The sequence below is a fragment of the Mugil cephalus genome, chromosome 2 (genome assembly GCF_022458985.1).
Source record: "Mugil cephalus isolate CIBA_MC_2020 chromosome 2, CIBA_Mcephalus_1.1, whole genome shotgun sequence".
Taxonomy (NCBI): Eukaryota; Metazoa; Chordata; class Actinopteri; order Mugiliformes; family Mugilidae; genus Mugil; species Mugil cephalus.
The window spans coordinates 2997388-3011585 of NC_061771.1; the positions used below are offsets into that span (position 1 = coordinate 2997388).

A 14198-nucleotide genomic window follows, 5' to 3' on the forward strand; every position below is an offset into this window, starting at 1 on the left:
ACCATGTCACAAAGCTCATATCATCTCAAAATGGTTTCTGGAACAGGACAATGAGTTGTACTCCAATGGCCTCCACAGTCACCAGATCTCACTCCAATAGAGCACCTTTGGGATGTGGTGGAACAGGAGATTCTCATCATAGATGTGCAGCCGTCAAATCTGCAGCAACTGTGTGATGCTACTATGTTAATATGGACCAAAATCTCTGAGGAATGTTTCTAACACCTTGTTGAAAGTATGACACGAAGAATTAAAGCAGTTCTGAAGACAAAAGGGGGTCCAACCTTTTACTAGCAAGGTGTACCTAATAAAGTGGCCAGTGTAGTTTGTTCATATACAGTTGTAGGTACTAAAGAAAGTGTGACATCTTTATGAAATCAATGGAACCATCCTTCTATAATCTATGCAGTTTCTTGAACACATTATATTCGCGCTGTAGTCATATTACTTTCCCAGAGCATTTCTGTTGGTGTGTGTATTTTGTTGATGATATTTTCTCATATCTCTACTGCACCACTTTAAACAGTTACTATATTTGATGTATGGCAACTATTTTTAGTCTAAACGCTGCTCATAATTTAAAGTGAAGTCAACAGTTTACTGAATGTTTAACAGGCATGCATGTTTCTTTATGCTGGCATCATTTATAAATAATATTCTCCACTGAACTGTTTCAGAATCAGGATTGTTCAAAGACAAAGCACGGTAGTTTGAGCTAGTCCAATTACATTTGATTTATTTGAGAAAGTGAACAAAAGAATGTTGGGTTCCCACATGTGCGAGTACAGTGGTTAGTGACACAGACTACCACACTGAAGACTGGGATTTCTGTGCAGAAAAGAAAATAACATCCATCCAGTGAGGATCCTTAGACAAGATCCTTAGTGCTACTAAGGCCTACCTCAGGAACATGAGAGCACAGAGTCAAACCAGCTCAGACATCGCCTGGGTTAACAATGTCCTTGTCAAAGTCTGTGTGTACACACACAGAAAGGCATTATAGAAGAATTTAAGAATCAAATGGATCCATCATTTCCAAAAAAACTACAGAATTCTTGATGTCTTGTAAAGAAATGTCCACAGATAATGCAGAGTTACAGTATGGAAGGTTTAATGCCTGTGTCTTTACCTACAGGTGGACAGTCAGCTGCGGTCATCAAACCGTAGACTGGACAACCTGCACGCTCAGCTGCAGGAACTGGACGCTCACATTGTGGTGAAGGGAGGCGAGGAGAATAAAGGTATGTGACAAGTGAAAACCTGTTACTTTTTATTTGATGAGCATGAATGTATGTAACCGTGTGTTGAAATACAACAGTTCATCAACCATTAATTCACTGGTTTCACCTTCATGATAACTGGTGTGGGATACTGTAATGCAACCTAAACGTTTTAGTTAATAGTTTGACCAAACTGATGTGTAGCATTTGAAATGTTGTGCTTATCATATTCCAGAGGTATGTTTCTTCCTGTGTGTCAATATTTCTCAAGGTTTTCCAGTTGAGCTGTATTTAGTACAAACTCATAGCATCACACTCTATTCATTGTTTTTTCTCTTTGTTAATGTACTGTTGAGTAGTCGCTGTAGTTTTCAATAATGTCTCAAAAGCCTTTTAACATTTCATACTTCTCTTAAAAAGAAGGTATATTTATGTCAACCTTCTTCATTCTGAATTTTGATCTTTTGAAATGGGGCCTAAAACTTGTAGGCAGTACATAAGTCTTTTTTCATCATGAGTCGACAACTAAATTGTACAGGCCACACAGCCATCAGATCTGTTTTCCGTAGAAGCTGCTGTTGAAATCCAAGACTGCAACAATATTATTAGACGCTGCATGAAATTCCCTCAAGAGCATTTTTTACTTTAGAGCACACCATGTGAACTCTCATCTTGTTCCTTATTATATCATCTCCAACCTTTCCTTGTCTCCACAGATGAGTGTCCTCAGTCTCCTGGGGCAGAGAGTCGTACGTCAGCCCACAAGGAACGCATCGCGGCCCTGGAGAGGCAGCTCAACATCGAGCTCAAAGTCAAACAGGGAGTTGAGAACATGATTCCCATCTACGCTAATGGATCCACAAAGGTACGAGACATCTACATCTGCCAGTAAACATTGACTACACGCGACACATTTTGTAGGACAAACCATACGCATTCAGCACCCCTCCCCCAGGTGGCTGACAACAGATTGTGTGGGTGCGTCCATGATCTGTAACCTTGGAATCTGCTGACTCAGATGTATATGTGTAAAACCTGATCTGCTGAAACCTCTTCACGAAGCAGATTCTTCAGTTGTGTACATTAAACTTTCCCTCCCCCTTCTTTATGCAGCTGCTTCTCTTGGCAGTTTCACCTTGTTCTTATACCGTCATAAAGGGATACAAATATATATATATGTGTGTGTGTTTGCGTATATACATATTTAGCTTGCCATGGGGAGATTTCCTTATTGTTATGTTAATGTTACATTCAGGATAAGAAGATGCTGCAGACGGCCCAGCAAATGCAGCAGGACAGTAAAACCAAAATCGACATCATCCGCATGCAAATCCGCAAGGCTGTTCAGGCCACCGAGCACAATGACGACACACAGGGTGAGTGGAACTGAGCTCATTTGTGAATGTTTTATTGCAGAGATTTGACAGAAAATCAGAGAAGAGAGGACCATTTACCTTATTGGAAGTTACAAATGCATAAATGTCAAACTTATTAAATTATATGCAAGTACTTGCATTCACAGTTTCAGGCGGTTCATGTCTGTGGTGATATAGCTGCTCAAAACCACAACCACCACGTACAGTTAGTGATGCATGCTCCATCACCCAGCTGTTCTTAATGTCAGACAACACTGAGCTAAACTCAACTCACCTGTGAGCATGGTGGTGCAAGTTACCAGTGTTTCCCGCAGGATTTAAGACGATGTAAGGGTGGGGGCGTTCCACTTGGGGCTTGGGTCTGTGTCGTGGGGGTGGACGGGTGTTAACTCGCAGCCCGGTGCGATTATGAACACCTTTCATAACCACATCAGATCAGCCTGAAATATCTCTAGTGGTGTTAGGATTTATTTTGAAGAATACAGAATGTGCAGCATAGATGTGTTGGGGAATCTAAGATTGTATGCACCAAAAGGCAGGTGAAAGAAATGTAAGGGTATTGAGCTAATTGGATGCAAACCTCACTATCAATAACATTTAAATGCTGTTTATAGATTCTTTTAGCTCAGTCGTTAATGGCATCCAAGCTTAAATGTTAAGTGCAATTAGACTCGTCATAGTTTATGACGGTAATCAGCCGGCCTTGGCAGGATCACTTGTCAGGGTTTGTTCATCTCCGTTTATCTTTATGTGCAGGACTGCTTTCTTCTCCTCTGTATGTCCTACATGTTGTCCTGAGCAGCAGGTCTAGACAGCAGAGACACAATAGCACAAACAGATCGATGAAGAGCTGGCTCAGTGTTTTCACATCACTCTGCCTGCGTTTTGTAGCAAAAAAAAGATGAAGAGGATAGTTTAATTTGATACTCCTTTGACCTTTTGTATCTGTATCTGTATGTGTGTGTGGGTGTCTGCATGAAGGGACCAAATATGGGCGTGAGCGAAATGAAGCCTATGAAATGGCCCACCTGGCACATTACCACAATCAATCAACAGATTGGTCTCACACACAGATGCACAACAAAAATAATTCAACAAAACGGTAGCAGATGAAAGTCGCTTTGACGCACAAATCACAGTAATAGTTTTGTATGTGGAGACAAAGCAGCAAACGTTGTCTGAGCAGGTGGTTGCATGCATTATTAATTTATGCACCAATCAGCCATAACATTAAAACCAGACACCCCAGTCCAGAGCAATGACACTCCTTGATGGTCAGTTTAGGAGCAACTCAGAAAAACATGAAGAACAGCACAAGGAGTTGACCTGGCCTCTAGATTCACTGGATCCCAACCTGATCAAGTGTCTGTGGGCCTCAGAAGACCCACGTCCATTCTCTGATAGGTCCCAACTGTTTTGGAGGCACAAGGACGACTTACACAATATTAGGTCATAATATTATGCCTGATCTGTGTATGTAAAGATACAGTCTAATAATTGTTATGACCTGCACACTTCTCTCTGACACATGTAATGTAGCTGGTGAATGAGTAACAGGCAGTGAGTGCTGTGGACCATTAAGGCCCCTCTGCTGGGAAAGGGGGCGGGTTGATGACGATCACAGGAGGTGGATTATCTGGTAGAATAAAGCAGGGGAGCAGAGAGAGGGAGACAGTGATGGGAGGGAGACATATTCTCTTTGGGGCCATCTATTCTTCTCTGTTCATTTTTGAGCTCAGGGACCTGATGGCCTTATGTCAGTCTTTTAAGGCAAAGACGATAGGAAGGATTATTGAAGGTATTACTATGTGTCCTCCACATAGAAAATCTTAACGTGCTTTCTACTGCTGCAATGTAAATAATAATATTATAAATGTTATGGACCAATTGCTCAATAGTATATTACCCACAAACCATCAGCCGCAGACAGTGTAGTTTAGTCAGGTGTGTTGGGCAGCAGGGCTGGGAAGAGGCCTGACGTATCCTCTTCAAACTTTATTCTAAGTGTAAGCTGATGCTGACTGAGGTGTTGTCTGACCAGCTTTTCTCATATACACAAGTACTCAAGACCTGTAAACAGACTTTAATGTGTAAATCAGAGGTCCACTTCTTTTACATTACATTACAAGATCATATGCCTTTCTACACTTTCTCCACCTGATTGTTTTTGATGGTAAACTTACATTTTCTCTCTTCTTGATCCACATAGTCTCTATGTTTTTCTTCACTCTGCCCTGTTCTTTAAACCACACGCACACACGCACACACACACATTGAGTATAGTGTACACAGACAGACAGTCTCCAGGCACCACACCCGGTGGAGGGGTCATCTAGCGGGGTCTGGGCTCCAGGCAGAACACCTTATTAGGAGATAAAAGTGGCCACATCAGTCTCCACCCCTGCCCCCCTCTTTTTCCTTTCTTTATACTCATGTCTCATGCAGTGTTTTGAACAGCTCATAAGTCATAAAAATCAATCTTGACTGCTCCTTCTGTCGTTCGTCTTTGCTAATCTGACATTTGAAAGTCGAATGTGATTTTTTTTAAAATGCTATTTATCTCATTGTCAGTTTCCTTATCTTCCACCTCCTCCCTGTTCATCCTATGTCTGTGTGCTCCATTGTGTTTGCTGCCCACTGTGAGAGGCTGTCACTGTGTCATTAAGCTAACCACTTAGCTGTAATGCTGCTTCATGGGGTCTGCTCTGAGGCTTACTCTTCTTTAAGTGTGCGTTCCCTTTTGACGTGAGAGTGTAGCACTTCATTTTGTTTTATCTTCCATTGCCAGGTCTTGTCATTTCAGGAGTGAAATAATTAACTGTGTGTGTTTGGAGTGACCCTCAGTCTATTGGGGAGAGTGAAAATAGGTATATAACCATTGCTATGCAGTAGATGGCTATGTTCCTAGCATCACAATCAACAGAGAGAGCTAGAGGTCAGTCGGGGTTAGACAAACATTGTTGCATTAGTGTTGACTGCCAAACTTAAGGTAATGATCAGGCACTTCTGCAAATCTACATAGACAAGAAAGGCTGTTTGATTGCTCTGTTTGCTTTTAAGAGGGGACGCGGGGCCATTTGGTAACAGATTTAGTAAGAGCTACTTACTGGATGAACACTTAGACGCTGCTTACCTCCCTCCAGGCCCTGCTAATGTTTTCTTTGTCTGACTCTTGTGTAATGCATGACACACATTAAGGCATTAACCTAACTTAGTATGCCCTGGGGAGTTCCCTAAACCACAACACTGCCAAAACAAGTGCCAAAACAAGTGTTTCAACATGCACCTGACTATGGACTCTACTTTTTAATAGAACCCATTTAGCCGCTACATCAAACCCACCAACCTGAGAAGTGAAAAACATCATTGATCTACAATGTAATGTTTTTTCTGGGAAACCAGGGTTCTCAGTCCTGTGGCAGATTAGCCACACAGTAAATTGTGTAAAATCACCATCTATGACGTGCTGTATTGTCGTCTGTCTGTCCCAACACATAGGTAACCATGACCTGTGTGGGGTGGAGCTCCGTATCGAAGAGCTGAGACACCACTACAGGGTGGAACATGCTGTTGCTGAGGGGGCCAAAAATGTCCTCAGACTCCTGGGGGCCAGCAAAGTTCAAGACAAGAAAGCTCTGTCTGAGGTTAGTCCAGAAACACAAACAACACAGAGACATCCTGCAAAGAGTTTCCTGTCACACACTTCAAAGCATACACTTAGACACTTGTTGGAGAACATCTGTATCACTGACATTACACTGAAACACCAATGTCACCTACTGCATCAGATACTGACCTGCTCTTCCTCCGTCACTATCTGTCTTCTGTTCTTCTTTAGTCGTATTTGGCATTGTCACTCATCTAAAATATTACACTTAAATGGTGTTAGTTGAGATCCGTGCAGATCTTTACAACACTGTGACATTCTGACGTGTCTGGCTTGGATTTAATTTATGGTTCAAGGAAAACACAGGATACTGAAAGCAGCAAAGCAAAGTCTTCTGAGAAGTCTGTTATTATACAGAGCAGTTCCAACAAATGTACTTTGAAACACGTGTTCATAAAAAAAAAAACTGAAACATATTTTAACAGCAGCAGCTGTTCAAATCAGAATAACTATGCCTGAATCACTGTCAGCACCAGTGAAGCCATATAACTATATTTAATTTTTAAACAAAGTCAATAGAAGCTTATATTCCCAACACACGTACACCTTTTATTTACTCTTTTATTTCATTTTATGCACTGTTAGGCTGGGTAAACATTGTTAAATGTTTATTTAGTTGTCACTCTTGTCAAATGAAGCAGTTGACCACTGGACATAAATGTATATTAAAGCCTGTCTGTGTGAATGCTGTGCAGGCGCAGTCTCGTCTGAGCGAGGCGTCTCAGCGCTTGGACCTGCTGAGGGATTCACTGGACCAGCGTCTTACAGAGCTGCCAGAGGACCATCCCAAGGCCAACATCATTAAAGAGGAGATGGTCTTGGCTTCCTCACCTGCCTTCAGCTCCCGCCACGGCGCCCCCTACCTTCACAATCAGTACAGCACCCTGAACAAGCCCTCGCCTCTCACTGGTATGTTTAACAAGTTGACACCGTGGGGTTGTTGAAGTAGTCTGACTCAGACTGAGGGATGCAGACGTATGTATGCTCCCATACAGTGACCTTTTTAAAGTCTGACCATGTGGTGAGGCAAATATATATTTGGAGTCATCTTCAGATCCTTTATCTGGCCTGTGTATTTTTCCTCTGTCATCAGGGACCTTACAGGTGCAGTTGCTGGGCTGTGTTGGACTGTTGGAGGTGGTCCCGGGTCGTAACAAAGGAACAGCAGTTATGCTGCCAAGCTACAGCCCCGGTGACACCCGGTCCTTCATGAGAAGCAGCAAGGGGCTCTATGGACGCAGCGGCTCTGTCAGCGGGAAGACGCCCAACAAGGCAGACGAACTTTCCTGTGAGTTTGTGTTCATGTGCTTCAGATGAGTGTAAACCTCTTTCCTCCTTTACCACGTCAACATTACTTTCCATGCAATGCAGCTTGGCAGCCAGGTCACATTAAATACTACAGGTCAGTGCTCACACAAAACATCGGCAGTTTTCACTTGATCGCCCTCAAAAAAAAAGGCAATTCACACACAGCTTGTCTTATGGTCTTGCATTTTCTAAGGTGTCTCACGGGAAATCAGCGCTTATATTATATTGTAGAGCAGTTTTCACCAGAAGTGTCAGAAATGCTGAGTACTCATCAGAAACCATTGCTGTATGTGTATGTGTTTGTGTGTGTGTGTGTGTGTAGCTGAGGTGAGTGCAGTGCTGAAGCTGGATAACACAGTGGTGGGCCAGACAGCTTGGAGGACGGTGGGAGAACAGGCGTGGGACCAGACATTCACTGTGGAGCTGGAAAGGGTCAGTATTCACACAAACACTCAAACTGATCTGCACATAATCACCAAACACTCCATCCAAGGAGCTGTAATGTAAATACAACTGCTGCTTTGTGTGTGTAATGCTGTTGCCTGGTTGTGTGTTTGTATGTCACAGTCAAGGGAGATGGAGATTGCGGTTTACTGGAAGGACTACCGCTCACTATGCGCCCTGAAGTACCTGAAGCTAGAGGAGTTCCTGGACAACCAGAAACATAGAGTTCAGCTGGAGCTGGAGCCTCAGGGCCTGCTGCTAGCAGAGGTACACACCGTCCACACACACTGATAAATCCTTTTAGAAAACACACACACTCTATGTACAAAAGTGCACACACATGTTCTTGCATACATGACACCTGTGTGCTATAAATACCCCAAGATATTGAGATGTGTGCGTGTACACCTACCTACAAGCTGTCACCTGCACCTGTACTGGAAAAACACCGCTTTGATAAATCATACTAACAGGTTCTGTGTCTGATGGTTGAAAATAAAATATGGGTTTTTATGTCTTATTTTTTGTGTGCGTTTTCTAGGTGACCTTCTTTAACCCGGTCATAGAGAGAGTTCCCCGTCTCCAGAGGCAGAAGAAAGTCTTTTCTAAGCAGCACGGTGGGCAACAGAGAAGGAAATCAGCTGACCTGCTGTTCCTCTTTCTTTTTCTATTCTCCAGAACTTGTACAGTTTATACAGAGGAACTGTTACAGTCAGAGTAGCTGAAGCCAAAACAACAGATAACACGCTGCTGTTACACTTTACTTTATTTAGACCACGGCACCATCTGGTGGTGGAGAATTTGATGACACTTTGCTTTGCAAGTGTGCACTGTAATATAATGAAGATTAAAAACTAAAGTAGATCTAGACAAAACAAAGATAAAAAAGGGTGACATTTGGGTAAAAATAGATTCAAGAGCTAATAAGGTAAAAGATTTGACTAAAAACACAAGAATCTTTCATAACAAAATTTATTTAGACTTTAGTGTGTGTGTTAGAACATTTCACACTTAGAGCTTGTATTTATTACTGCATTCATTTATCAAAGTTCTTACTATATATTTCTGAAGGAACAAAAATAATTTCCCTGCCACAGTTCTGAAGTCACGTAGGATGGTAGAAATTACTTTCAGATTTGTTCTTGACTTCTTTTCAGACTTCTCGGACTTAAGTTAATTCATTGCGCCCTGACAACAGTTACACAATGAATGCACCAAAAAGGGACAGAGACGTTTTTGGTTACTCTACGGAAGTTTATATATTTATTTATATATTTAATTTTTGTTATCATTGACCATCTTGAGTCTGATAGAATAGAAGAAGTGGGTGAAAGAATGCTAGAAAACTAATTCCTGTGTGTGGCCTGAAAGGACGGTAGTGACTCTAGACGTGTGTGTTTCCAGGCAAGGCTTTCCTTCGGGCTCGTCAGATGAACGTGGATATTGGGACGTGGGTGAGGCTGCTTCGAAACGCCATCCCCACCGTCAACAACTCAGGCACCTACAGTCCCAGCGCACACAGCCTTACACTCAACTCCGGGTGAGACAAGTACACACCACAGGCATCAGTAAAAAGCCGCCGCAGGGCCAACACTCTGCATATGTGTGTGACGTTTGATAGCTGTCAGCTGGACTTTGCTATCAACCACATCAGCATTCCTTGAACCTTTTTCCTTGTGTTTCCTGGAAAAGACTAAAGCACACGATGCTTTCTCTGCCCCGCATCTAACAACCCTGTTGTGTTTTGTTTCATGTCCGTTTGTCTGTCTCCATTACTGCGCTGGTATGTTGGTGTGCGTCTGTGTGCATGTTTCAGGGAGATCTCAGTGGAGAAGTTGAGTCTGGACAGTGACTCTCCAATAAGAGGCGATTTCAAGAGAGACGTGGACACACACACTCCGGGGAGACAGACAGAGAAAGAGGACAACCGGGAAATAGGGGAGGTGTGTGACAAGAGTTGGTGTTGTTCAAGCTACTACAGTTAGAAGAGACAATCCTGAATTCACAAGAAAATAAATAAATAATCATTTTTTTGAATAGTTGCAAAAATTAATTAAAAAAAAAAACATACATCTAAAAGTGCTTATAAATTCACTTTTTCCACATTCATTTCATGTCAAAGTTATTAATTAATGACCATGTTTTGACATCCGCATCACATTTACACCTCAGAAACATGGACATAAATACAACAAACATGTGGAAGATGGTTTACCACTCAACCATGTGGCTTCCTCTTTAATTTCTCTTTGGTCACTAGTTTTTCTTGTGCTCTCTTTTTGACTTGTGCTTCTGTTGCATTTGAATTTCCCCAGTGGGGATCAATAAATCTTATCTTATCTTATCTTATCTTAAACCATGGTCTGGGTGAATCCTCGATTCTGATTGGCTGCGGAGTGTACATTAAAAAGTGATAATGGACACCCATAAGTTCCGGTCAAATTAAATGATGACAGTTCTAAATCATTGCGCTGGTTCAAACGCTTTGGCTTTTGGCAACAGAAACACAGAACATACGTTATTTTACTGTTTATTTATCACAGCGGCAATACAGTTGACAACAAAACTGTGATTTTATAGTTAACTTTAACCTTTTTGGAGAATTTGATAATTTTGAAGACTGGGGTGCAGCAGAAGAGAAAGAGAGAAGGGAATATGAAAAGAAGAAGGAGATGTGACACAAGGAGGTGACACCGGAGGAACTGGATGGTTTAAAGAATGATAAGGATGAGATAAACATATAGAAAACATAAAGAAAACCTCATCAGGCATTATCCCTTACTTAAAAGACTACCTGTAAACCAGTTTATATATTTATAGAAATAGATTGTTACACTTCAAGTCAAGCAAATAACTGTGTGTAAATTCACAGGAGGAATATATCCAAACTTTACAGCCCGTTGTAAGAGCACTGTTCTCACCTCCTGTTAGCAGTGCAGCTACTGTGGAATAAAAAGGACAGTGTCCAGTCAAAATGCCTCCACCATAATGCAGACCAGGGGCAGTAAGCGTTGCCTCCATATTGTTTCTGTTGTCTTCCATTTTGCGTCTCCTCATTGTTGTCTCTGCATGTCTCCTCCTTTATGTATCTTTCCTTGCATGTCCTCCAATAGGACCAGCTGCCAGTCATCGAGCCCTTCTCACCCCGAGACCTCACCCCTGAGTCCACTGTCCAAACCCCACCCGTTAACAGGTACACACACATGCTCGGAAACACTGCATCTTCCTTTTTTCCTTCATTCATATATTCATCTGTTTTTGATTGACATACACTATGTTTCATTATGAGACTTTTCATAGATCATGTTTTGACATGTGGCAGTAGAAATAGCAGAGGTGTAAATGAAAAAAATAATGTTGGCTCACTTTGCTTTTCTTACTACGACAAATCAAAATTTAAACTTTTCCTTCTGAACATCCGTCTCTCCAGTAAACAGAGGAAAGGTCCTCTGTCCCTCCAAGACTTCAGGCTGATTGCTGTGCTGGGACGAGGACACTTTGGGAAGGTAACATTTTGAATCCACAAAATGTGAAAAATGGTTCACCAACCAAATCAAACAAAAGTTTGTTGAAATAAGTGAAATAAGGAAGAAGCTGGAAAAGATCTGATCATTTGTTTTCATTGTTTGTCTGAACCTCATGTGTTAAGGTATCAACAGTAGTAAAGAAAAGAGGCAGCTTTGAACTTGCTGGTTAAAATTGAGTAATTAAGATTTTAAGAGGTTGTTATTTCTTCTTCCGGCTGAAAGAATAAACATGTACCTCTGTATAAAAGCCCTCGGCTAAAGAGTATGTTTGTGCCCAGGTGTTGCTTTCAGAGTACAAGAAGACAGGAATGATGTACGCCATTAAAGCCCTGAAGAAAGGAGACATCATCGCTCGAGATGAGGTGGACAGGTGTGTGTTGATGTCCTGTGCTTATTTGACTGGTTGATGATCGTAGCCTGAAGCTTTAGAGCTTATATATATTATTTAATGCTGGTCAGCCTGTATTCTAGCTAATATCTAGAAATGTCACTCTAATCTATTTTTCTCTCATCTTCTTTATCCTCCCGTCTTTCTCACCTCCTCATCTCATTCTCTTGCTCACTTGATTTTGCCTCTGTGTCCACTTTGTCCTTCCTCCTCCAGTTTGATGTGCGAGAAGCGTATCTTTGAGACCGTGAACTTGTCCCACCATCCGTTCCTGGTCAACCTGTTCGCCTGCTTCCAGACACCAGAGCATGTGTGCTTTGTTATGGAGTACACAGCAGGTGGTGACCTGATGATGCACATCCACACCGATGTCTTCACAGAACCACGGGCCGTGTATGTAATGACTGCGTGTCTGACAAACAGAAAATGGAATTATTCTGTCCCTGTTTTGTCTTTGTCAGTCTGTACACAAACTTGGACAACATTTCTGTAATTGTGAATAATTAAACAAGTTCATTTCTAAAAGGCGCATTTAAGTCCTTTCTGTGTGTAAAAATGAACTACCAGTTAAACCAATCACCTAAGGCTTTCAAAATATTCCAGTACCTGAGAGGTTTTTTTCCTGCACTTACAGGAGTCCAGTTAGAAGGTCTCTGAGACCAGTCTGAACTACATTAAACTAGTAATAACTATACAACTGCAGTGCAACACATGGCAAAAAGCTGCATGCCAGCATTCAGACTGTGGTTTAGATTACACAAGCAGCAGTTTCTGTTATTTATTTGGAGCATTACACTTTGTCTTGTAGCTTATTAATAATGTCTCTTTGCTCTGACTTCAGGTTTTATGCAGCCTGTGTGGTTCTTGGACTTCAGTTCCTCCATGACCATAAGATTGTGTACAGGTGAGTAGAGACTGGGATTGGGGATTAAGGTCCAACCACAAATACCAATACTGAACAGTAAATTAAAACAAAATATAAAGAACACAACTATCCTTTTAAATTTACTGCAAATCTGTGGTTATTTCTATTCATTTCTGGTCGCGCTAGCAGCATGGTTCTAGGAATGGCAGTGTCAGTTTTTTAAGCCACTGCCTGTACATTCTTAATGCCCAGAGGATAAATCCTACTGACATTGTTGAAGCTTTTTGAGCTTGATATTTATAGTTGGTATGGCTGTACAGTATATCACAGCCTCACAGAGCTGCTAGAGTGTTTTTATCTCCTTCAAACTCCCACTGCTCGTGGTGAAATACTATACAGAGACATTGATTCTCACCTTCGTTTTTTCTCCCTCGCAGAGACCTGAAGCTTGACAACCTGCTGCTAGACACAGATGGTTATGTGAAGATCGCGGACTTTGGATTGTGTAAAGAAGGTGGATAACGGTGTTACTGACACATCGGCTTTTACTTTTTTATAACTCAGTTGAGGAAATTCTCTGATATGAACTGACTTTTTAAGAAGAAAAAACCTGTGTGCTGGGCACAAAAACACAGGGCTGCTGAAAAATAGTATATATATATATATATATATATATATTATATAAATATTTAAATGAACTATAATGTGGCAGATTTTTGTCATCTAGGTGATAAAGTTGCATCAAAAGAGGCAAAGTAAATTTGGAGGTCCATCTCCCACACCTTCGTGGAGATTTCCCTAAAAGCTTTCACAAATGTTTTCCATCTCTCTGCAGGAATGGGTTATGGAGACCGGACCAGCACGTTCTGTGGGACTCCAGAGTTTCTGGCCCCAGAGGTCCTGACGGATACGTCCTACACCAGAGCAGTAGACTGGTGGGGCCTAGGGGTCCTCATCTATGAAATGTTGGTGGGAGAGGTGAGAAATAACATACACGTAATGACAGCTTTCAGACTGTCCACGGGATATAGTTAGATGTCAGCACACATTAGAGACGTGTTAGGTTGATGTTGCATGTAGCTGATGTGACACCGTTGCTATGGTTTCACCTATGAGCTCTGCCTTTAAAAGCAAATGGTTAATGTCACGAGATAATGAGAATACTCATCAGAAAATGAATGAATGATGAAAGAAAACTATACATGTGTATATTGTGAACACACCAAGACACGCTGAGGTTGCATTTGAGATCCATTGACATTAGAGGGGATCTGGACAACTTGTGAGTCGTTCTTTTACTAGTGGTTTAACACACAGTGTATCCTGGCCACACTGATGGACCACCTACTCATCTGATGTCCTCTTGCATAAGCACAGTTTTGCCTTATTCATTCAGGGGGGGA

General features: G+C 41.7%; 1 protein-coding gene across 2 annotated transcripts in view; it reads left to right on the forward strand.

The window, feature by feature from the left end:
• Positions 1-14198, forward strand: part of pkn1a (protein kinase N1a) — a 49045-nt gene that overhangs the window by 31545 nt on the left and 3302 nt on the right. For both annotated transcript variants that reach the window (XM_047578468.1, XM_047578467.1), the window contains exons 3-20: positions 1136-1241; positions 1937-2085; positions 2476-2596; positions 6095-6240; positions 6959-7172; positions 7357-7551; positions 7894-8003; positions 8139-8282; positions 8557-8632; positions 9420-9555; positions 9832-9958; positions 11129-11208; positions 11446-11521; positions 11821-11912; positions 12147-12323; positions 12772-12834; positions 13233-13309; positions 13631-13773. In XM_047578468.1, the coding sequence (XP_047434424.1) occupies positions 1136-1241; positions 1937-2085; positions 2476-2596; positions 6095-6240; positions 6959-7172; positions 7357-7551; positions 7894-8003; positions 8139-8282; positions 8557-8632; positions 9420-9555; positions 9832-9958; positions 11129-11208; positions 11446-11521; positions 11821-11912; positions 12147-12323; positions 12772-12834; positions 13233-13309; positions 13631-13773 (2232 nt within the window). The remainder of the gene's footprint in view (positions 1-1135; positions 1242-1936; positions 2086-2475; positions 2597-6094; positions 6241-6958; positions 7173-7356; positions 7552-7893; positions 8004-8138; positions 8283-8556; positions 8633-9419; positions 9556-9831; positions 9959-11128; positions 11209-11445; positions 11522-11820; positions 11913-12146; positions 12324-12771; positions 12835-13232; positions 13310-13630; positions 13774-14198) is intronic.